The sequence below is a fragment of the Leptonychotes weddellii genome, chromosome 1, assembly GCF_054177405.1.
Source record: "Leptonychotes weddellii isolate Sample4059 chromosome 1, ASM5417740v2, whole genome shotgun sequence".
In the NCBI taxonomy this organism is placed as follows: Eukaryota; Metazoa; Chordata; class Mammalia; order Carnivora; family Phocidae; genus Leptonychotes; species Leptonychotes weddellii.
Genome location: NC_138369.1, coordinates 8,234,417 through 8,257,604, shown reverse-complemented (window position 1 = coordinate 8,257,604; position 23,188 = coordinate 8,234,417). Strand labels below are relative to the sequence as shown.

Genomic DNA, 23,188 nt, shown 5'->3' with positions numbered 1-23,188 from the left:
CCACCCCCAACCCCCATCCTTGACCGGCCGGGGCGGGGGGGGGGGGGGCAGCCCAGGGGAGGGATGTAAAGCTGCCCCCAGCCCTGGGAGGGCAGTCTGCCAAACTGGGGGCGACGGGGCGGGAGTGGGCCTCACGGTGGGGGGAGCGCTGGGTGGGGGAACGTTTTCTCTGGTTCTGAAACACTTGCGAAGCTGCAGTCAGGGTTTCTTCTGGGCTGTTTTGGCTAGAGGACCAGGGAGAAGGGGGTTGGGGAGGTATAGGCCCGGTCTGGGGACTTCCATGAGCACCGTAATTTCTTGCAGGGTTAACCCTCAGCAGGGGACCGGGAAAACTCCATGGTGGGTGGAGCTCTCCCTGGCATTTGGAGAGGGGAGGGGCTGCAGTGGAGGAACTTCCAGGGTGGGATATTGGGGATGGTCCAGACCTCCCCTGAAATTTGGGGGAAATTGACAGCTCCGAGGCTGGCCTCAGGGACAGGGCGCGGGGTGAGCCTTCCTTGCAGGATCGCTCTTGCCTTGAAATTACGGTGGTCTGTGGAGTATCTCCCTCGAGGAAGGTGGGGCGGGGTCCCTCCAAGCTGCTCCCCTCCCCCTGCCCTCCCCCATCTCAGAGAGGCCTGGACAGCCAGCCCAGGCCCCGACCCTCGCTGCCCCGCCACTCTCTCTCTCCCTGAGTCTCTCTCGCACCCAGTACCAGGCACTCTTCTTACAGGCCGGTGGTGGTTTGGATACCGCAGCCCTGGATCTTTTCTCTTCAAGGAGGGGGGAAGGGGGGAGGGAAGAGGAGGTGTCGGGAGCTTGGTGCTGGGGAGGGGTCCTTACTGTCAAAGGCCCCAGGCAGACCCTTCCTCATCTTCTCCCCCTTCCCCAGGGTAACCTCTAACCATGTTTTCCTCCTGCACACCCTTCTGACCAGGTCAGGCTCTGAGACCTCCCACCGCCCCCTCACACACACAGACGTGTCTGCTCAGGGGCCACAGAGCTGGCAGGGGTCCTGGCTTGGGGAGAGGGGAGACCTGGGCACAGAGGAAAAAGGTGGAGGCCAGGTGTGCTGGACACAGGGTGCAGGCCAACTCCTCAGGGCACTGGGGACAAGGAGATGGTGGAGCCCCAGGACGCAAGCCAGGATCCCTCCGGTTCCTGCTCACTTCTGGGTCCCAGGCTCCCCTCCCCTTCCTAAAACAAGGTGTGCTCCCGGCCCCTTTGCACCTGGGGCCCCTCGGGCCTAGCTGTCCCCTGATGCTGTGAAGGGAGAGCTAGGTATCCCCCCACCTAAGCCTGTCAGAGTGAGGCTGGAAGTGGGGGAATGAGGAGTGGTGCCTGTCCATGACCCTCTTGCCACTGGGGCGGCCCCCCCAAGCCCACACCAGGTCCCAGCCCTCCCTGTTCCCCTGGTGGCCAGCTGCTTTGGTGACAGGCCAAGCAGGAGCAGAGAATTCACTGCAAACCCTCCCCCCTGGCCTGTCTGTGGGTTCAGCAGGGAGGTGAGAGGGAGGCCCAGCCATCCTGGATGGAGGGGTATCTGGACATCACCATTCCCAAGTCCAGACCCCTACTGGATCAGTAAGGGGAGGCTAGGAGCAGGTGGCCCTGGGATGTGATGGGGCAAGGGTGGGCAGGCCAGCGGCGGCCAACGAGATGCAGTTGAGGTTTTCCTCCTTTTCAGGGAATGGGGGGGTGGGGCGGGGCCCCCCACCTTTCTGACATCAGCGCTGCCTTGGTCCCTCCTCCCGAGCCGGGGATGGTCGCAGGTAAATCGGGGTCCGGGGTAGGGGAGGGTGGGGGGGGCCTGGCTGGGGCGGGCTGGGTCTTTATCCTAGCTCCTGGTTCCCTCCCTTGCCCCCTCTGAGCTGGACCTGGGACTGCCCCCCCGAGGGACCCTCAGTCGGGCTTGGGCCTTGGAGTGAATTCTCTGCTCACCCCTCTCTCCTCGCCAGCACTAACCCTTTCTTCCCAGGTGGTCTCCAGCGTGCCTCCCTTGGAGCCAGGACCTCGCCGAGGCCCCCCACCTTGTCTCTCTTCCCTCCACGCAGCTCTCCTCCCCCCTCCCCAGCTCCCCCGGGGAGCCCCCTCCTTTCCCATGTCCCCCAACCTCCCCCACCCCTGTGCACCAGTGTCAGTGTCTGCTGCTGAACAGACCCCATGAGAGACCTTGCCGGCTGGGGGCAGGGCTGGGCACCCTGAGGGAGGGGCTGGACTTTTCCAAAAACCCTTCCTCACCTACTGATTGCGTGGGTACTGGGTGTGTGGGGGGGGCGGGCACAGGCTGCATCAGGAACTTTGGGTGCCTCCTCTACCCTGGACTTGGGGGGCACTCCTGATACCCACAGTGGGTACGGAAACATCACTCTACCTTGCAATTTTTGCAGGTTGCGGGGGGTGGATGGGAAGAAAACAAACAAAAACCTGTGTCCTGGTGTGGTTGGTGAAGGATGGGACCCTGGACCCTAGCTCTTCCACAGGGGGCTTTGACAATGGCGAAGGAGCAGGGCACTGAGTCCCTGGAATCTCAAAGCCACCAGTGAGATCTTTCCGCCCCCACTTAAGGCACATGAGGAAGTCTGGGAGGGCTCTTGCCAAACCCTTTGTCCCCAGCCTGTGGGGTCTCTAGCAGCCAGGGAAGGAAAGAGGGGCACCACCTCTCCCCCCTCCCCCCACTAACCCTGCTCTTAATGGCCTCCAGGGTTCACATCTCCAGGGAGAGGGGCAGCTGGGCAGGGCAGGGGTCCCAGCCCGGAAACCCCCTTCCCATCACCAGCCCTACCAAGCAACCGTGACTGCAGCAGCAGGAGGGGACAGCCTGGCTACCCCAGGCCGTGTGACCAACTTGCCTCTTCTCTCCCCCTCCCTCGCCTCTGCTCCTCCTCTCCCCGTGTCCTCCCCGCCCTGCCCCCCCGCCCGGCCCAGTCTTCGTGTGCCCAGGGACCCTGCAGAAGGTGTTGGAGCCCACCTCCACGCACGAGTCGGAACACCAGTCTGGCGCGTGGTGCAAGGACCCGCTGCAGGCGGGCGACCGCATCTACGTCATGCCCTGGATCCCCTACCGCACGGACACGCTGACTGAGTACGCCTCGTGGGAGGACTACGTGGCCGCGCGCCACACCACCACCTACCGCCTGCCCAACCGCGTGGACGGCACGGGCTTCGTGGTCTACGACGGCGCGGTCTTCTACAACAAGGAGCGCACGCGCAACATCGTCAAGTACGATCTGCGCACACGCATCAAGAGCGGGGAGACGGTCATCAACACGGCCAACTACCACGACACGTCGCCCTACCGCTGGGGGGGCAAGACGGACATCGACCTGGCTGTGGACGAGAACGGGCTGTGGGTCATCTACGCCACCGAGGGCAACAACGGGCGCCTGGTGGTGAGCCAGCTCAACCCCTACACGCTGCGCTTCGAGGGCACGTGGGAGACGGGCTACGACAAGCGCTCGGCGTCCAACGCCTTCATGGTGTGCGGAGTCCTGTACGTGCTGCGCTCCGTGTACGTGGACGACGACAGCGAGGCGGCCGGCAACCGCGTGGACTACGCCTTCAACACCAACGCCAACCGCGAGGAGCCGGTCAGCCTGGCCTTCCCCAACCCCTACCAGTTCGTCTCCTCCGTGGACTACAACCCTCGTGACAACCAGCTCTACGTCTGGAACAACTATTTCGTGGTGCGCTACAGCCTGGAGTTCGGGCCGCCCGACCCCAGTGCCGGTAGGGATGGCTCTCCCTCGCTCCGCCTCCTCAGCCCCAGGGGTCGGGGGTGGGGGGGAGCCCGCTGTGCGCTGAGAGCTGGGATCTGGAGGTGGTCCCCGGGGATCCCTGGAGGTCAGAGTCGCAGAGTCGCGCAGCTTGGGCCAGAGGCTGGTCTAAGCGGTTCCCAGTTAACCCGTTCGGTTGTCACTTTACGAGGTAGGGAGGGCTATTACCGTTTTACAGATGAAGAAACTGAGGCACTGGGGGGCGGTTAGTTTACTCCTTTGAGGAGTAACTCTGGACCACGAAGTTGCACCGCCTCTCCCAGGGGCCTGTGCACTTTTAGCCCCGGAACCCTCATCAGCCGCAACCCTGGGTGGAAGCCCTGTGCCCGTGAAACAGAACAAAGCCCAGCTGCCAGCACTGAGGGTGAGGGTCCCTCTGCAGTCTCTGTTCGCCCTCTCAGCGGCCCTCAGCCGGCTCTGAGCAGCCCCAGGGCGCTAGGGTGCCTGATGCAGCCCAGCCTCATTTGCATAACGGGGAACTAAGGCCCGCACAGGGAAGGGACTCGGCCAGGCTACAGGGACCAGAGTGAGAGTAGAATGAGGATGGGAGGTGGCTGTGTTCAGACATCCCCTCCCTGGCCCGTTCTCTTTGGTTACTCTCAGACCTCAGGCTACACTCAAGTGAATTTCTACTGCCTTCTGATGCTTTACATGGTCTTGGGGGCAGAGAGAGGCCAGGGGAGATCTTCCAGACCCAGGGGGACCAGGATATCCTCCCACTTTGGGGAAGATGCTAGAATGCAAGGGACCCCATGCCTGGGCACACCATGGCGGGGCCCCGGGCATGGGGTGACCCTGTCTTGTATACCCTCTTCCCTTCCAGGCCCAGCCACCTCCCCACCTTTCAGCACGACCACCACAGCCCGACCCACACCCCTCACCAGCACGGCCTCGCCCGCAGCCACCACCCCGCTCCGCCGAGTGCCCCTCACCACACACCCAGTGGGCGCCATCAACCAGCTGGGACCTGACCTGCCTCCAGCCACAGCCCTGGCTCCCAGCACCCGGCGGCCCCCAGCCCCCAATCTGCACGTGTCCCCAGAGCTCTTCTGTGAACCTCGAGAGGTGCGGCGGGTCCAATGGCCAGCCACCCAGCAGGGCATGCTGGTTGAGAGGCCCTGCCCTAAGGGGACCCGCGGTGAGTACAGAGGCTGCAGTCACCTCACGGGCGCTGGCTTGGGGAGGGGCCGAACCTGGTCTGGCCCGGGAAGGGCCAGGGAACATCCCACCTCTCAGCTTAGCCCAGATGCACCTGTTCGCCCCCCCGGCCAGAGTGCAGGCTTTCTGAGGGCAGGGGTCGCGCCTGACACCTGCAGCTGTGTTCCCAGAGCGCAGCAGAGCTCTCAGTGAGTCCCCCTGCCCTGTCCCCTCTTGCAGTGCCAGGGAGACCATGAAGGGAGCCCACAGGAGGTGACTTGGGCCCCCCGGCTTCGGGATGAGACTGCCAGTGGCAGTCCGGAGAGCCGCTGAAGTGCCAGATGGGGTGGGGCCGGGAGCACATGCTCCCAAGTGATGCGATCCAAGGGCAGGGTCTGAAGGGGCGTAAGGGAGAAGGGGCTTACAAGATGGACTTTGCTAGAAAGTTCCATTTCTGGTAGGCAAAGATGGAAGGAATAGGAGCCAAGAGGGGGAGCTTAGAAGTAAGGGGTAGCTTATGTCACCTCCGAGTGACACCTCTCTTGACTGTCTGGCCCTCTTCATGTCTGGTCTTCCGTGTTTCCTTCACCTTTCTCTCCACCTACCTCTCCCCCTCTCTGTCATCTCCTTTCCCTGCCGTGGCCCCCCTTTCTCTCCTTCCCTGTGGCTCCCTTCTCTGTTCCTGTCTGTCTGTCCCTGCAGGAATTGCCTCCTTCCAGTGTCTACCAGCCCTGGGGCTCTGGAACCCCCGGGGCCCTGACCTCAGCAACTGCACCTCCCCCTGGGTCAACCAGGTGGCCCAGAAGGTACCAGCAGCAGCTGTCCCTCCCAGATCGGCACATTTGCTCACACACTGAGCCCTGGGTGGCCGGGCACAGGGCGCACTGGGGGCAGGAGAGCAACTGGGTAGACCAACGGGCAGGTCTGGGAGCCAGGACTGTGTGGGTCCCCTCCCTGGCCTACAGAAGGAAGAGACGGATGGGGAGGAGGAAGGGGTCAGAGAGGGAGGGGGGAGAGGGGCCAAGCAGGCTGGGCCGGAGAAAAGGGAATATGTGGGAAGCAAGATGGTCTCTGAGAGTCCGGGGCCCCTGCTCCCACCTCACACAGATCAAGAGTGGGGAGAATGCAGCCAACATTGCCAGCGAGCTGGCCCGTCACACCCGAGGCTCCATCTATGCGGGTGACGTGTCCTCCTCCGTGAAGCTGATGGAGCAGCTGCTGGACATTCTGGATGCCCAGTTACAGGCCTTGCGGCCCATTGAGCGCGAGTCAGCGGGCAAGAACTACAACAAGGTGGGGCACGGCACTGGGGCCAGCGGCGGGGGTGGGGGGTACCCTGAGGGCTCAAGAAGAGTCCAGCCTGGTACCTCCAAGCTAGGTGGTCAGAGAGGAGAGGACTGATCCTAGGCATACTGGATCTTCCTCCTGAGCTGCCCTTGGATGGGCCTTAGGGTTGAGGGTCCCTTAGGATCGGGTCTTGCTCACACCCAGCCCTGGGTTGGTGGCAGCTGCGGAAGCGCCAGCTCTCCAGGGCCCAGACGTGTTGGCATTAGGAAAGCTGACAGCACCTCCATCTCCTTTCTCAGATGCACAAGCGGGAGAGAACTTGCAAAGACTACATCAAGGTGAGGCCCGGAGGGTTCCTGCCGGCCAAGGAGGGGGTGAGGCAGCCCTCATCACGTGGACACACCCCACGCAACACTGGGGATGGAGGCTGAGAGGAGGGTATGCAGTCAGAGTCCGGCCCAGGGAACTGGAGGGTGGGGGGGGATTCACGGTGCCACCCCCTCACCTGCCTAGGCCGTGGTGGAGACAGTGGACAACCTGCTGCGGCCAGAGGCTCTGGAGTCCTGGAAGGACATGAATGCCACGGAGCAGGTGCACACAGCCACCATGCTCTTGGATGTGCTGGAGGAGGGCGCCTTCCTGCTGGCCGACAATGTCAGGGAGCCTGCCCGCTTCCTGGCTGCCAAACAGAATGTGGGTGAGTGCCGCAGTTGTGCCCAAGGCAAGTTCAGGTGCGAATCTTTTTTTTTTTCTAAGATTTATTTGAGAGTGAGCGAGCGAGCGAGCATGCGCATGAGTCGGGGGGAAAGGGAGAGAATCTCAAGCAGACTCCATGCTGAGCGTGGAGCCCAATGCAGGGCTCAATCTCACAACCCTGAGATCACGATCAGGTACAAATCTTGAACCGTGGGGCCTGCCAGCTGGGGATGCCCTAGCCTTGGGCCTCTTGCCATAGCTGGACCCCTGGACTGGGGACAGACCCCAACCGCATCTGCCCTGCCATCCCCTGTCCCCACAGTCCTGGAGGTGACAGTCCTAAACACGGAGGGCCAAGTGCAGGAGCTGGTGTTCCCCCAGGAATACCCAAGCGAGAACTCCATCCAGCTGTCCGCCAATACCATCAAGCAGAACAGTCGCAACGGTCAGTGCCCAAGCTCTGGGCTGGCATCCCCGCTTCACGTGTGAAGAACATCAGTTCTTACATTGCATTGGGTTGAAGAATCCGAGAAAAGGGTGGGACTCGTAACCACACACAGAGTTGTTCTCCATTCAAGCAAGCCTAACGTTTCAGGGGATTTGTGGGGTCCCCCCAAAGCCCCAGAGCATAGGACACTTTGTAGTTTGCAGGGCTCACTCCTTTGCAGTGGCAGTTCTCATAGTTCAGGGAGGTCTGTCCCATTTGAGAGTAAGGCTCAGAGAGGTTGGGGATTTGCTCGAGGTCACACAGCAAGTGAGGTGGGGGCTGGGGACGCAGTCCTTATGTGTCCTGGCATACTGCCTTGCCATTTGGAACTGCCTACAACAGAGCAATGGTACGTGGAAGGGCTCCCGAATCCCCCTCACCTGGGCCACAGCCTGGCTTCAGAGGTCCCAGTGACCAGGATGGCTGAAGGGGTGCCGGCTCAGGACTGACGGCACACCCCGTGGTGCCTGTCCTCCCCAGGGGTGGTCAAAGTTGTCTTCATCCTCTACAACAACCTGGGCCTCTTCTTGTCCACCGAGAACGCCACAGTGAAGCTGGCGGGTGAAGCAGGTACAGGTGGGCCCGGCGGCGCCTCCCTGGTGGTGAACTCACAGGTCATCGCGGCGTCCATCAACAAGGAGTCCAGTCGCGTTTTTCTCATGGATCCTGTCATCTTCACCGTGGCCCACCTGGAGGTGAGCTGAGGCGTCCCCACCCCCCCCGGGGGTCCCGCCAGCTTCCGTGTCCCCAAGCTGTATATTCTCCCCACTGTGCGTTCACCCACCCCAAGAGCAAGTTACGACCCCTCCCTGGGGCACCAGTCCCCCAACCCCCACCTCACCAGCTTGGGCCATTTGCCCCCAGAGATCCCAGACTGTCACCCGGAGCCCCAGGCACTTTTCTCATGCCTGTCACCATCCCCATAGCTGGGTGTGGGGGCTGGAACGGGACTGCCTGGATCTGACTGCCCGGCCACCACCACACAACAGGCCAAGAACCACTTCAATGCTAACTGCTCCTTCTGGAACTACTCGGAGCGTTCCATGCTGGGCTACTGGTCAACCCAGGGCTGCCGCCTGGTGGAGTCCAACAAGACCCATACCACGTGTGCCTGCAGCCACCTCACCAACTTTGCCGTGCTGATGGCTCACCGAGAGATCGTAAGCTGGCCGGCGCTCCGCTCCTCTGGGCAGGCCCTCTTGCTGGCCTGGCTTTGCATGGCATCCTAGAGAGCGCTGCATGGGCAGTGCCAGGGAAGACCAGCTTCGTGGGCATGGGGGGGTGGCACCAGTCTTGCCCGGGGCAGGAGGCCACATGTCTGGTTCTTTCTGGTCATGGTCCCACCTTCTCCCAAGGCACTGTGGAGAAGCAAGTTGGTGTCACCTTTGTCATCTCTCCACAAGCCTCCCAGAGCATGAGGAAGTGAACATGCCACCTACGGAAGGGCGGGGGCCATCAAGTTGGCCAGGGGGCAGAAGGCCAGAGGGGCAGCCCCGGTGGTGCTCGTGGCCTGTGGCCTTGCCCGCCACTAGCACCTGGCTGAGCCCAGGGTGAGCCTGGCCATGTACAAGGCCAGAGGTGCAGAGTGCGTCCCCTGCTCCTATCCCCCAGTACCAGGGCCGCATCAATGAGCTGCTGCTGTCGGTCATCACCTGGGTGGGCATCGTGATCTCCCTCGTCTGCCTGGCCATCTGCATCTCTACCTTCTGCTTCCTGCGGGGGCTGCAGACCGACCGCAACACCATCCACAAGAACCTGTGCATCAACCTCTTTCTGGCCGAGCTGCTCTTCCTGGTCGGGATAGACAAGACTCAGTATGAGGTGGGCCAGGGTTTAGGGGCAGAGGCAGGTGGGAGGAGAGGCAGCGCTGGCCTGGGTAGCCCCTCCTCACCTGTGGTGCCCCTCCCTGCTGCCCCCAGATCGCTTGCCCCATCTTCGCGGGCTTGCTGCACTACTTCTTCCTGGCCGCCTTCTCCTGGCTGTGCCTGGAGGGCGTGCACCTCTACCTGCTGCTGGTGGAAGTGTTTGAGAGCGAGTACTCCCGCACCAAGTACTACTACCTGGGCGGCTACTGCTTCCCGGCCCTGGTAGTCGGCATCGCGGCGGCCATTGACTACCGCAGCTATGGCACCGAGAAGGCGTGAGTGTCCCCCCCCTCATCCCCCGGGGTGTCTCCTGCCTGGCTCCCTGCTCAGCAGAATCCCTTGGGCCAGGACCCTCAGGACAGTGGCCTTCCTGCTCGTGAGGTCTAAGGCCATAGTCTGCAGAGTCCCCAGGGGCTAGGATGGGAGGGAGGGGCTTTCCCTGCCTTTGTCTACCCCAGCCCCGCTTCCTTTATAGCTGCTGGCTCCGAGTGGACAATTACTTCATCTGGAGCTTCATTGGACCGGTCTCTTTTGTTATCGTGGTAAGTGGGAAGGCGGTACTACGTCTCCCTCCTTCACGCAAGCTAGCCTTGACCCCTGAGCCCCGCCCCCACTCTCCCCAAGCCTTGAGAGGGCTGGTTTGAAAACCATCAAAACTGAGCAGCCCACTAAGAGGACAAGAACAGAGCAGGTCTGTAAAGCTCCAGCACCAAGGCCCGTCCATCCAGGAACTGTGATTTGAGCCCCTGCCTTGTGTCAGGCTGTGGGCTCTGCCCTCCCACCAGCAGGAGCCACATTAACAGACCGCTGTTACCAGTCAGCAGGCACCTGAGGGCAGGTACATCAGCAGAGGAGGCCCTGAAGAAGGGGGTGTTGAGGCTGAGACTTGGGCAGGGGTTTGCACTGGGAGGTGGGGGGACCCCAAGGGATCCCTCCCAGCCTAGCCCCTCCCCTTGTCCCACCCCCAGGTGAACCTGGTGTTCCTCATGGTGACCCTGCACAAGATGATCCGGAGCTCATCTGTGCTCAAGCCCGACTCCAGTCGCCTGGACAACATTAAGTGAGCTCCCCTTCCCCACCACCCTGCCCCTCATAGCTCCGTACCAGGCCTGGTCTCTCCCAGGGCTTCCTAAAACGTGGGGTGCTCACCTCCAGTACCACAAGATGTGATTTTAAGAACAAACGTAGTATTTTATTGTGCTTGTTGTGTATCTACTTAACAAGTACTGGAAAACATGGTATTAACACATCCAATCTGTGCTTTTGGGGACATAACTTCTTAGGGTGAGGCCAACTTGAAAAGGTAAGTCCAATTCAGGGCAACTTAAAGAGAAACTGGCAGCATAAGATAGTTTAAGGGTCTGGAAATATGGCCTAAGGCTGAAGGCAAATGACTGACCTTTGTAAAAGCCCAAACCCAGGCTGGGTGAAAGTACCACTGTGTAGGCAATTCCCCCCCACCCCAAAAGGCCTACTCACCCCAGGTGGGTCTTTGCAGATAGCATCCAGACCCACTTGAAGAGGGACACACAGCAGCGGGGGGAGGTTTCTCCATTGGCAAGGACTTTGACATCCCTATCCCCTCCTCCTCCCCAGATCCTGGGCCCTGGGGGCCATCGCGCTGCTCTTCCTACTGGGCCTCACCTGGGCGTTCGGCCTGCTCTTCATCAATAAGGAGTCAGTGGTCATGGCCTATCTCTTCACCACTTTCAACGCCTTCCAGGGGGTCTTCATCTTTGTCTTTCACTGCGCCTTACAAAAGAAGGTGAGGTCAGGGAAGGGGTCCAAGTGTCTGCCTTCTGTAGTGGGACCTGTGTCTGCTGTGAGGGGAGCACGGGCTTGGGGTCAGTGAGGATTTAGACAGGGGTGAAGAGGGTTCTGGAACAGAGTAAGATAGGGCAACCTGGGGGAGCAAGAGAGGAGGACGGATTTGGGGAGTTGGGAGAGCACAGGGCAGGGTTGTGGTAACAGAGGACCAACCCCCCACCCACCTATGATGTGGGGGCAGGAATCAGGTGTGTGGGAGGGAGCGGACTGAGTACCACCCAGACAGAAGTTTTCTACTTCAATATTTACAAGATAAACTGTAAGTTTTGTGGTTATAAAGTTTCCTGTCCAACATCCTTAAAGGAGCCCCCAGGCTCACACATTCCTGCCCAGGCCTCCCCTTCCTCCCCTCCAGCCATCCTCTCCTCTGCTTTCCCTCAAACACCTAGACAGGGGTGCCTGCGTGGCTCAGTCTGTTAAACGTTTGCCTTCAGCTCGGGTCATGATCCCAGGGTCCTGGGATCGAGTCCTGCATCAGCTCCTTGCTCAGCGGGGGGTCTGCTTCTCCCTCTCCCTCTGCCTGCCGCTCTCCCTGCTTGTGCGCATGCGCTCGCTCTCTCTGATAAAATCTTAAAAAAAAAAAAAAAAACACCACCACCACCTAGACAAGATCCTCCTCAGGGCTTGTTCCTGTTCCTCCCCAGATATCCGCAAGGCCTGTGGCCCTATTTCCTTCAGATCTTTGCTGGGATGTTTCCTCAGGGAGACTTTCCCTGGACTATTAGAACTCACAAACCCCCACCACATCCCCCAACCCACCGGCACTGCCTGACCCCCTTTCTGGCCATATTGGTCTGCACAGCACCCAGCAGCATCAGACATCCTACACGGTGTGCTGTTGTTTGCATCTACATATGTCTCTACCAAAATTTAGCTCTTGGAGGTAGGGCTGTGTGAGTGATTTGTTCTGTACCGTTGTCCCTGGGGCCTGAACTATGCCTGGAACATAGCAGATGCTCATTAAAGATCTGTTGAGAGAGTGAATGAGAAACTCAGTGGATGTAGAGAAAGGAGGATGGCCTGAGCAGGGGGAGCGCCTGGCTGGCTGGCTGGCTGTCGGGGACAGGAGACAAGGTTTCTGAGGCTTACAGGGGCACCCACTGCCAGCTGCATGTCCTCCTCCTCCCCCAGGTGCACAAGGAGTACAGCAAGTGCCTGCGTCACTCCTACTGCTGCATCCGCTCCCCACCCGGGGGCGCTCACGGCTCACTCAAGACCTCAGCCATGCGGAGCAACACCCGCTACTACACAGGGACGCAGGTAACGCAGGTATCTGGGCAGGGCTCCCTGGGGCTGAGGAGGCAGGGCAGCACTTAGCCCGGGTCCCTAGTGGTGCTCAGCAGGCGAGCGGCCTCAGAAAGATCCTGGAGGGTGGGTAGCCTGGGGGTGGGGGGCTCACATCTGGGCTGTGTCCCCAGAGCCGAATCCGGAGGATGTGGAATGACACCGTGAGGAAACAGACGGAGTCCTCCTTCATGGCAGGCGACATCAACAGCACCCCCACCCTGAACCGAGGTGAGACCGCGTCCCTTGCCCTTGGCTCTATCCCTCAAGATTCCTGGACCAGTGGCTCTGGGCCACCTTGTGACCTCTGATGTCCTGGATAGGTACCATGGGGAACCACCTGCTGACCAACCCCGTGCTGCAGCCCCGTGGGGGCACCAGCCCCTACAACACCCTCATCGCCGAGTCGGTGGGCTTCAATCCCTCCTCACCCCCTGTCTTCAACTCCCCAGGTGAGAGTACTCTGGTACAGGAAGAGGGTGACAGCCCTGGTCAGGGAGTGTGGTGGGGTCTGCATCCCGAGGGTCTCTGCTTGGGGCATCCTGGTGCTTCCTGAATTGGAGCTTGGGCTTGACTTTCCAAGCACATGCTCACCTTCTCTCTTTTCCCTCCTGGCTGGCACCTACAGGGAGCTACCGGGAACCCAGTAAGTGTGACTTGCCTGGTAACGTTTCTGAGGCCGGGAGGGGAATGCGATAGTGGCCTCCTGGGATAACCTCACTCAGAGGAGAATTCGGGTGCCCCCCCCCCCCGCCAGACCTCACACACATACAGCTGGAGGGGGTTATGTTTGGCCCTCAAGTAGGCAATGAAGGTGATGATGGTCAGAGCACAGGAAATACAGCTGGTCACTAGGCCTCTTCACATTGCTGAGATTCTGAGCCTCCAGCTGGGAGGAGACCTAGAGGGAGCTGGTCCCCACCCCCATTCCCCCAACGTGCTGCTGGGCTGGTGTCCCCACTACAAGTGAGGAAGAATGGGAATAGGAGATCCCAGCCCCCGGGGAAGCAGGCACCCCCTCTCCCACGTGCCCACACCCCGGTCACTGCCCACACTCCTCCTGAGCTGGCCCCCTTTTGCCGGCAGAGCACCCTCTGGGAGGCCGGGAAGCCTGCGGCATGGACACACTGCCCCTCAACGGCAACTTCAACAACAGTTACTCCTTGCGAAGCGGGGATTTCCCTCCAGGGGACGGGGCCTCTGAGCCACCCCGAGGCCGGAACCTGGCCGATGCTGCTGCCTTCGAGAAGATGATCATCTCAGAGCTGGTACACAACAACCTGCGGGGCAGCAGCAGCGGGGCCAAGGGCCCCCCACCACCTGAACCCCCTGTGCCACCTGTGCCAGGGGGTGGTGGCGAGGAAGAAGCAGGCGGGCCCGGGGGTGCTGACCGGGCAGAGATCGAACTTCTCTACAAGGCCCTGGAGGAGCCGCTGCTGCTGCCCCGGGCCCAGTCGGTGCTGTACCAGAGCGATCTGGATGAGTCGGAGAGCTGCACTGCGGAGGATGGGGCCACCAGCCGGCCCCTATCCTCCCCTCCAGGCCGGGACTCGCTCTACGCCAGCGGGGCCAACCTGCGGGACTCGCCCTCCTACCCGGACAGCAGCCCCGAGGGGCCCAGTGAGGCCCTGCCCCCACCCCCGCCTGCACCCCCCGGCCCCCCTGAAATCTACTACACCTCGCGCCCACCGGCCCTGGTGGCCCGGAACCCCCTGCAGGGCTACTACCAGGTGCGGCGGCCCAGCCATGAGGGCTACCTGGCAGCCCCCGGCCTCGAGGGGCCAGGGCCCGATGGGGATGGGCAGATGCAGCTGGTCACCAGTCTCTGAGGGACCTCATGGACCAGGGGCTGGTGGCCCAGGCCAGGGAGGGAACCCTGGGTGGGGCTCCGGTGGGAGAGGGAGACTCATGGAGGCAGTGGCTGGTGGGCCACTCTCTCCAGGTGCCCTTCAGCCGTGGGCCTCTAGGCCCCTCAGGAGCTCTGCCGTGGGGGCCTGTGGTGCAGGGTTCACAGACAGGGTTTCCTACCAGCCATGCGCACCAGCTCGATTTGGGGGAAGTGCAGTAAGGAGGAGCCAAGAGGTCCCCAAGGTAGTAAGGAAGGAGAAACTGGATGGGTGCAACCCACTCTTTACTTCCCCCCTTCCCTACCTTCTTGCCCCCTGGAGTGAAATGAGGGCTTTGGTTTCCTGGGCCCTGCTGGAAGGAACCTGTCAGCTGCTCCTCTCTGCAGCCAGAAATGCTGCACCAGGAAGGAGCAGTGGGAGCAGACAGACAGGTTCCTCTTGCACTACAGTTCCCTACTCCTGGAGACTGGGGCCTCTGGCCTGAGAGAAAGCCCCCCGGGCAAGCGGAATGGGCGATTGTGGCTGCTGGTTTAAAGGTGGAACTTTCTCTGAAGCTCCTTCCCTCTGTTCTTTGTCCTTGCCTCCCCAGCAAGCCTGCCCATCAGCCTCCTCAAGTGCACCCAGTGACCCCCTCCCTTGGGGTGACTCCTGATGAAGCACAACTCCCCTCAGGGCCCCCAGCCCACAGGGGTGGCCATATTTGGGCAGTTCCCAGTCCTGTGGGCTCGGCTATCTGGGGAGCAGATTTTGGGTCTGGATCTCCCTGGGGAGTGGGTCCTGGGCTCGGATCTTTCCCTAGGGGGCCATCTTACCCCTTCCTCTCTCCTCCTCCTCCCCCATTGCTGTAAATATTTCAACAAAATGGAAAAGAAAAAAAAGACAAAAAAAAGAAAAAAGAAAATCTCATCACTTGAAGCCACCGGGAGCCTGTGGCCCAGCCAGCCCGGGGCTTTCTCCGGAGCAGAGTGGCGCCGCCGGGCCCTGGCAGCCAGGACTTCTCCGTGTATGTGTGCATCCCCAGCCGGGGTGGGCGGGCCGCCAGAGCAGCTTTTTACAATCCAGAGACAGAAAACAAAATCTAGAAGCAACAGCGAAACAAAGAACCTGTTTCCTTCCCGGCACCGTTTCTGTTGCCTCTTTCCCTGCTCCGCCTGTTCCCTGGCATCAGTCAGCCCTCCTGGGGCGTGTACCTCACTGCCTGCCCCAGGACCGGGGCCTGTCTCCCCCTCCCCTCCCCACTGGCCCAGGGGAGGCACCCTCACACCCAAAGATGCTTTTGCCAAGATGGCTGCGCTGTCCCTTTGAGTTCCTGCTTCTTGTATATTGCTTCTGGGACTCTGGGCTGAGGAGGAAGGGACTGACTTCCCACCTAGAGCGGGTGATGGGGGAAGAAAAGTGAAGGCAGCAGGTGGTGGGAGTGAAAGGGAGGCTGGGAGTGATGAAGTTGTCTTCTCTCTTGGGGGGAGGGGGGCTGCAAAGGTGAGAGATCATCTTCCCTACCCTACGCCCTCCTGCAGGGGAGGCAAAGCCAGGTATCAGGGCCTGCAGTCAGGACACTCTTATACCAAGCGCTCTACCCCAAACCTTAGGCTCCGGAAGCTCTGGGCTGGGGATGTCTCCTGAGTACCTCTTCCAGTACCCTCTTCTCCAGCCATTCACCCTGGCCTTCCCACCCCGCCCCCCCCCAACTCTTTGAGTAGGGTAGTCCCATTGCCACAGTAGCCCAGCCCTGTCATTGCCATTCTCCCAGGGGTGGCCCTCCACCTCTACTCTGACCCCTTCTTGTCTCTTTTGCCCCTCTCTCTTTTCTCACAAGTGCCATGAGTTTTCAAACATCCTCGGGTCTCAGCCTGCTGCTGCCATAAACTTCTTTGGGTTAAGGGGGGAGGCTCTAGGGAGGAACTGGGGGAAAGGGACAGGTAGGTGGCTGGAGGAACCCTTTTTGCTGCTAGAAAGCCCCTCCCTTCTCTGGGGAGCTGGGGCTGGCTTGTCCCCATCAGTTAGGGGAGAAGGGGTCAGACCAAAGATGGTGGTTTGTCCCATGTAGGGAGACAGGTGTGGGGAGAAGGCAGGGTTGGGTTCCATCACTAGATTTTTGGGTAGAAAGGCTTAACTCAGCTGAAGACCGTGTGTAAGTCTGGATGGGGAAGAGAAATAAGGATAGGGACAGTCTTGCCCAGACAGCTCTGTGGCCTTCCTTGGCATCACTAGGCCAGGAACTCCACTGTAGGCAGGGGCAGCCAGAGGTCTGTGAAGAGCTGGTAAAAGGAGGGATGATGGAGTTGGCCTGGCATCAGCCCAGCTAGAGCCAGAGGCTGCCTCTGACACCAGCAAGAGGGCTAGGAGAGTAGGCTTGGCAGGAGAGTTCCCTGGGGGACTGGAGGTATACGAGGAATCCACTTCCTCGCCCCTGACCAACCCTCCTCTCCAGACACTGACAATCAAGGGGAGAGAGGGTGGGGTGGGTCCCTAGGTTCCCATTCCAGCCAAAATCACCGAGGTGAATTCCCAGGCCTCAGATCTGCATGGCAGGGCCCCCTGGTGGGGTTGGACACCACTTCAGCCTAGTGCAAAGCTACCCCCAAGAGCCCAGGTGTCCCCTTACCCCAACCAGACCTGGTGCCTTGACACCCCACCCCAGCTGGGACGGTATAGAGAAGGAAGGGTCTTGGTTTCCTCTCCTACTCCCTTCCTTGGGCTCCTGAATTCATTTGCTTTTAAATCTAATATTTTTCTCTGGGTTGTTTTTTTTTGGGGGGGGGTGTTTTTTTTTTGTTTCCCTTGCCTTCCTTTCTCTGTCTCCACCTCTTTCCCTGTCTTTCTCGCTGTCTCTATGTTCCTCTTCTTTCACCCTCGATTTCTCTGTGTCCATTCGGGCCTCCTCCCCTCTCTCCCATCCCTCCCCCCACCCCAATCTCTCCTTGGTCTCCTTTTCGATATGCCAAACCAATTTTGGGTCGAGTGCATTTAACGAGAACAAAACAAAAGGCTCATAACAAGAACGTTTCAGAAAAAAACAAAAAGTTTAAAAAAAATTGTTGAGTCAAAAAAAAATCAAACAATAAAGAAATTAAGATTTCTTGGAATGACAAGAGTGGTGTGACTCACTGGGGGGTAAGAAAGGGGTGAGTGGATCTGCTCGAAGTATCCCCATTAGGCTGACACAGTGAGGAACCTGCACTGCACCATTTCGAACCCACAGCAGAGGCCTGGTGAGTCACAGCATCATTAACATTTACAGAGAACTTTGTAAGTTCCTGGGCCTGGCTGAACACTTCAGGTGCAGTTTCTCTTTGAATCCTCATAAATGTTCTAGGGTGGAGGTTATCAAATCTCCATTTTACAGATGGGGAAACTAGCTTACAGTGCCTAGATGCATGCCCAAGTCTCCCTGGGCCAGGCCACTGCCATGTCGAGTCTCAGAGAAGCCCTCCAAGCTGTATTTAGAGCAGAGCACAGGAACCGTATGCTGTGCCTGTCTCCTTCCAACAGCCATTCCTAGACTCCCACACGCGGCTGGAATGGTGCATTTTCTTTTCTTTTTTTTTTAAGATTTTATTTATTTGAAAGAGAGAGTGCGTACACACCGGGGGGGGGGGGTGGCAGAGAGGGGAGAGGGAGAAGCAGACTCCCCACTGAGCAGGGAGCCTGATGCGGGGCTCGAGGCTCAATCCCAGGCCCCCAGAGATCATGACCTGAGCCGAAGGCAGAAGGTTACCTGATTAACCGACTAAGCCACCCAGGCGCCCCTATGTTGCATTTTCAAACATGACAAGGTGGAATTGCATCCTGTGTACTTCACATTCTCAAATACAGCTGCCAGTGCTCAGAGAGAAAGGAATGACTACTCAAACAGTGTGAGCATCTCTCTCCACGCCTCTCTGCCTTCAACATCTGCATCCAGGATGCCATATTCCCCTAATTATCTTCCCACCTCTCCAGCCACTCCTTCCCAGAAGTCTCTGCAGCTGGTTCCTTCTCATCTCCCTACTTCTTAACATTGGCGAGCCCAGCTACCTATACTCATTCCCTGGGAGATCTTAGCCTTGTAGCACGGTTTTAAATAACTATAAACTGATGACTCCCAAACAGAGCTCCAGCCCGAACTTTTACCCTCGAGCTCCAAATTCATACACATCTAACTACCCATTCCACATTTCCCTGCGTGTCTGGTAGGACTTCAAACTTAACCTGTCCAAACCTGTCCCCCAGCTCCTCCGATAAGCTCCCCCACCTCAATTAATAGCAAGTCTATCCAGAGACTTAAGAATAAAACCCTCAGAGGTTCCCTTGTACTTATGTCCTTGTTCAACCCTGACCCAATCTGACAGTAAATGCAATGGTAGTTCTAACTTCAAAATATCCACAGCAAACTAGTTCTTACCACCTTGGTTCAAGCCAAGGTCTCACCAAGACCACTGCAAGAGTCCCCTAACTAGTTCCCTTGTCTGTCCTTCAGGCTTTTCTCAACACTGAAACCGGAATGATCTTGGTAAGCATCTCATCCCTCCTCTGCTCAAAATTCTCCAATATACTCCTCTCTTGCCCAGACAAAAGGCCAAGGTCAGCCCAACAGCCTGCAATGACCTATAACACTCTACAACATCAGATCTCATCCCCATGGCTCTCCTCCCTCCCCCCACTAGCCACAATGGGGTTCTTCACTGTACACAAACACGCAGGCAGCACCTGCCTCAGAGCCTTTGCACTGGCCATTCCATAGCACTCATTTATTCTCCTACAGGGCTTATGAAAATCAGTTTCCCAGGCCACTCCATTTAAATTGCAATTGGCCACTCCAGAACCCCCTAACCCACACATCTTGCTTTGTTTCTCTCCCATAGCACTCCTATCTAGCAAACCAAGACATTTTTGGTTTATTGTCCACCTCCCCGACTAGAATGTAATGTAGAATGGTCTGGTTTTTTTCACTACCGTTCCCCAGTGTCTAGCACAGCATCAGACACACAGTAAGTGATCAATAAATATTTGTTAAAGGATGGAAAGCTGAAATGAGTATAAGACCCGAGTGAGCCTGACATAAGAGTTACGAATAATGGGAACTATGAATCTACCACTTCCTCCACGGCTCTCAGCTCCCATGTGCCCCTCACTGTGCAATGCTAAGGTTTAATTTAGCATGGTCCTGAAACCTAAGCTGGTACCCAACCGAAGAAAAGGCAACCTGTTCCTATGCTGGAAGAGGAGCCGATTCTCTGGACTAAAGGAGAGACACTCTGTGAGCCAGTCTGGGGACTTTGAAGGATAATTAAATTTAACTATGTATGGTTTTAACTTCGTGCTCGGATTTTGAAATCAAGTCCCAGCATGAGATTCTACAACACGACCAGCTCTTTCACCTCTGTGTCCTTTACTCTCCCCAGCACTGCACACATCCTTCTCTGCTAGCACAATCTAAATCTGCTGTGCCGGCTGCCTAGGAACTCAGGTGCTTGCTAGTGGCACTGGTACATACCTGAGGCCCAACCATTTGCACGTGCCCACACACAGTAACACTTATGTGGAGATTTACCCCTTCAAAGTTCTTTCCTGTGTTTCATCTCATTTAATTATCACAGGGTACGTATTATTATCCCTATTTTTCAAATGAGGAAACTGAAGTTAGAGCGACTTCTCAACTTCCTTTCTCAACAAGGTTACTAGGCAGTTGGAAGGGTCTGCATCCTGTAGAGGCTTTCCATGCCCCAACTTAATCCTTTCAATGACACGATGAGGCAGATGTTAGCCCCATTTTACAGCTGCAGAGGCAGAAGTCCAGGAAGGTTAGAGAATGTCCACACAGTCTCTAACCTGGCCCAGGCCTCCATCTTGGTCTTCTGATCCCAGGGGCTGCTTCTAGGGATGTCCGTACTCAGCTGCAACTGCCCACTCCTCATCACTGCTCACCCATCCCACGTGGCACACACTAAAGGAGGCTATCTGGCTCCCCACACCAGAAGAGATGTGCCCACTAACCATGCCACACCCCAACAGTCCCCATGTAGCTAGTATTAAGGCTGTCCAGAGTGGGAAGGCCTTAATGCAGAGCAACAGAAGATTCTCTTTAGACTCCCAAAAGACTAAAGGCACTGGGGGACTCTGTCCTTGAGAAAACCTCCTCTCCCCCACAAACTCCTGGAAACGCCTGGAGGAGCCAGGCTGAGGCTAGTCCTCCATCCCCACAACATCCACTGGCTTATTCTACTCTTCTCTTACCCCTTCAAACATCAGTCATGGAAACCAGCAGTGATGACAGGCCCCTGCTGGCTTTTCCCTCCCCCATTTATAACATGTTCACTTCATCAGGACTCTCTTACCAAAGCCCTTGCAACTGCTACTCTTTTCTAGCTATCCTGTCCCACTGTCTCCCACAGGCCTCCACCTCCATCTAAGTGATCCCACCCTCTCACAACTGAAGCCCTCACTGTAACCCAACCAGTCCTCTCCTGGGAATAATTCCTAAGGAATCACACGTGCACATGAAGACTTAGCAGCAAGAAGGTTCACTGTGGTCAGGCTTCTGAGAGTGAAACACAATGAATAAAACTTCAGCATAGAAAATCATTACATAAATCATGCACACAAACAGAATGCATGTAGCCATTAAAAACAATGATGCAGAACATTAACTGACATGTAAATATATTCGTAATAGGACTGTGTAAAAAGTCAGACATAAAATACAAGGTAAAGAATGACCCCACCTTTTTTAAATGACATATATATATGCAAAAAGTGTGTGTATAGGGACATAAAACTGTGTGCATATGTGTGCATATGAACGCATGCGTGTGTGTATATTGCGAAAAGTAATAAAGGGAAACCTCACTAAAATGGAGTCAAGAGGCCAGAAGGGGGAGCTCTCACGCCCCACCACTACAAGTCCTTTGCAGACCCAACAGAAGAGATGTACCTCGCAAGTGGACACTACTTTACTACCCCAGGAGGAGGAAGATTTTCTTCCCCCTCCCCCCCCCCACCCCGCAATAGCGCAGCCCTCGAGACACAGATGACTCAGCCAATAAAAAGCCACTCCAAAAGGAAAAAAAAAAAAAAGAAAGAAAGAAAAGCCACTACGCTTTGAACTCCCAGTTCACTCCAGAGGACTTTTGGTTTGTAACAGCCGTCCCAATTTCCTTTTCTTTATAAAAGAGCATACCTCTCCTTTGTTATCTAGAGTTGCCTATGGTTATGGTTTTGTGGCAGCTTACAAGTCCCAAAATGCAATTCTCTTATTCCCAAATAAATCCATTTTTGCTGGTAAAACTGATAGCTTAATTTTTGAGGTTAACATTACATATGTGTATATATACACACATATAATATCCGAATTTAAAGCTATACATCAGAATATTAACAGGGGGTAATTTTTACTTTCTTGCAATTCTCTATTTAAAAAATTATTTCTTTAAACATATTACTTTATTTTTACTTATTTATTTTTTAAGAGAGAGAGAGAATGGGAGGGGGGCAGAGGGAAAGAGAGAATCTTAAACAGACTTCGTGCTGAGCATGGAGCCTAATGCAGGGCTTGATTTCACAACCCTGAGATCATGACCTGAGCTGAAATCAAGAGTCAGATGCTTAACTGACTGAGCCACCCAGGCTCCCCCCTCCATATATTACTTTTGTAATAGGAAGAAGTATTCGTGTATCCTACTTTCTGTGGAATAACAAAAACCAAGAATAACTGATACCTCTGAAAGAATAAAGAACAAGGTGTTAGAACTAGCCTTATAAAGACTGGTTCTAATGTGGTAATATTTAAGACAATGTGCTGTGGTGTGGGCACAAGAAGAGATAAACAGGCTCATGGAAGAGACCTGTGACTGGATGGAAACTTGCTCTAGACAGAGGTTACAAATCACTAGGGAAAGAATGGATTCATCCAGAGGCTCTCAAGGGTTTTGGTCTTGGGATCCCTTTTACTCTCTTAAAAATTAATGAGAGGCATTTGGGGTGACTAGGTGGACCACAGAAGATTTGGGGGACAGGAAAAACACTGAGACTATAATCATGGCCATGTGTCATACATTTGTCCAAATCCACAGAATGTACGACACTAAGAGTGAACCCTAATGTAAACTACAGACTTTGGGTGATAATGATGTGTCAGTGTAGGTTCATCAACTATAACAAATGTACCACTCTGGTGAGGGATGTTAATGGTCGGACAGGCTACGCATGAGGGAAGGTGGGGCAGGGGGCATATGGAAAATCTCTACTTCACTCTCAATTTTCCTGTGAACTTGAAACTGCTCTTAAAAAAATAAAAAGGAAAAAAATTAACTCTTTAAAAAAAATTAATGAGGGGCACCTGGGTGACTCAGTCTGTTAAGTGTCTGCCTTTGGCTCAGATCACGATCCCACAGTCCTAGGATCGAGCCCCACATCAGGCTCCCCGTTCAGCGGGGAGTCTGCTTCCTCTCCCTCTTTCCCTACCCCTGCTCCACTCTCTCTCTCTCAAATAAATAAATAAAATCTTAAAAAAAAAAATTACTGAGGACCCAAAAAAGCTGTTCTTTAAAGGGATAGGGATGGGGCGCCTGGGTGGCTCAGATGGTTAAACATCTGCCTTTGGCTCAGGTCATGATCCCAGGGTCCTGGGATTGAGCTCCACATGGGGCTCTCTGATTGGCGGGGAGCCTGCTTCTCCCTCTCCTTCTACTGCTCCCCCTGCTTGTGCTCTCTTGCTGTCAAATAAATAAAATCCTTTTAAAAAAATAAAGGGATAAGGAGTAGATCTGTGTATATTTACTAAATTAGAAATTAAAACTGACAATTTTTAAATATTTAAATTAGCTAATAAATCCATTAGATGTTAACATAAATAATCTATTTTGTGGGAATAACTATATATTTTTAAAAACAAAGTAGTGAGGGGTGCCTGTGTGGCTCAGTTGGTGTCTGACTCTTGATTTCGGCTCAGGTTGTGGTCTCAGGGTCACGGGATTGAGTCCTGTGACGGGCTTGGGCTCGTGCTCTGCACAGAGTCACTTGGGA

The 23,188-nt window shown here is 56.5% G+C and overlaps 1 protein-coding gene and 1 long non-coding RNA gene across 10 annotated transcripts in view; one reads left to right on the top strand and one right to left on the bottom strand.

Annotated features, from left to right (window-relative positions):
• Positions 1 to 23,188, bottom strand: part of LOC115938756 (uncharacterized) — a 42,995-nt gene that overhangs the window by 12,793 nt on the left and 7,014 nt on the right. The window contains exons 2-4 of one of the 4 annotated variants that reach the window (XR_014143475.1): positions 10,872 to 10,979; positions 9,015 to 9,153; positions 8,514 to 8,720 (exon numbers count right to left, since the gene is read on the bottom strand). This is a non-coding gene — a long non-coding RNA (uncharacterized LOC115938756). Of the gene's footprint in view, positions 1 to 3,524; positions 8,721 to 9,014; positions 9,154 to 10,871; positions 10,980 to 23,188 lie in introns of those variants that run through there. The other 3 variants (XR_014143470.1, XR_014143474.1, XR_014143468.1) reach the window with 3 other exon arrangements.
• The window catches only part of ADGRL1 (adhesion G protein-coupled receptor L1), a 41,348-nt gene that overhangs the window by 11,188 nt on the left and 6,972 nt on the right, over positions 1 to 23,188 (top strand). Inside the window, exons 3-22 of one of the 6 annotated variants that reach the window (XM_081813993.1) lie at positions 1,667 to 1,751; positions 2,908 to 3,708; positions 4,579 to 4,893; positions 5,595 to 5,698; positions 6,000 to 6,185; positions 6,479 to 6,517; positions 6,693 to 6,876; positions 7,198 to 7,320; positions 7,843 to 8,057; positions 8,352 to 8,522; positions 8,974 to 9,183; positions 9,282 to 9,502; positions 9,703 to 9,769; positions 10,196 to 10,287; positions 10,824 to 10,992; positions 12,186 to 12,323; positions 12,473 to 12,569; positions 12,662 to 12,790; positions 12,967 to 12,984; positions 13,425 to 17,271. In XM_081813993.1, coding sequence (XP_081670119.1) covers positions 1,667 to 1,751; positions 2,908 to 3,708; positions 4,579 to 4,893; positions 5,595 to 5,698; positions 6,000 to 6,185; positions 6,479 to 6,517; positions 6,693 to 6,876; positions 7,198 to 7,320; positions 7,843 to 8,057; positions 8,352 to 8,522; positions 8,974 to 9,183; positions 9,282 to 9,502; positions 9,703 to 9,769; positions 10,196 to 10,287; positions 10,824 to 10,992; positions 12,186 to 12,323; positions 12,473 to 12,569; positions 12,662 to 12,790; positions 12,967 to 12,984; positions 13,425 to 14,167 — 4,107 coding nt within the window. In that variant the 3' untranslated portion in view covers positions 14,168 to 17,271. Of the gene's footprint in view, positions 1 to 1,666; positions 1,752 to 2,907; positions 3,709 to 4,578; positions 4,894 to 5,594; positions 5,699 to 5,999; positions 6,186 to 6,478; positions 6,518 to 6,692; positions 6,877 to 7,197; positions 7,321 to 7,842; positions 8,058 to 8,351; positions 8,523 to 8,973; positions 9,184 to 9,281; positions 9,503 to 9,702; positions 9,770 to 10,195; positions 10,288 to 10,823; positions 10,993 to 12,185; positions 12,324 to 12,472; positions 12,570 to 12,661; positions 12,791 to 12,966; positions 12,985 to 13,424; positions 17,272 to 23,188 lie in introns of those variants that run through there. The other 5 variants (XM_081813968.1, XM_081813963.1, XM_081813980.1 and 2 more) reach the window with 5 other exon arrangements.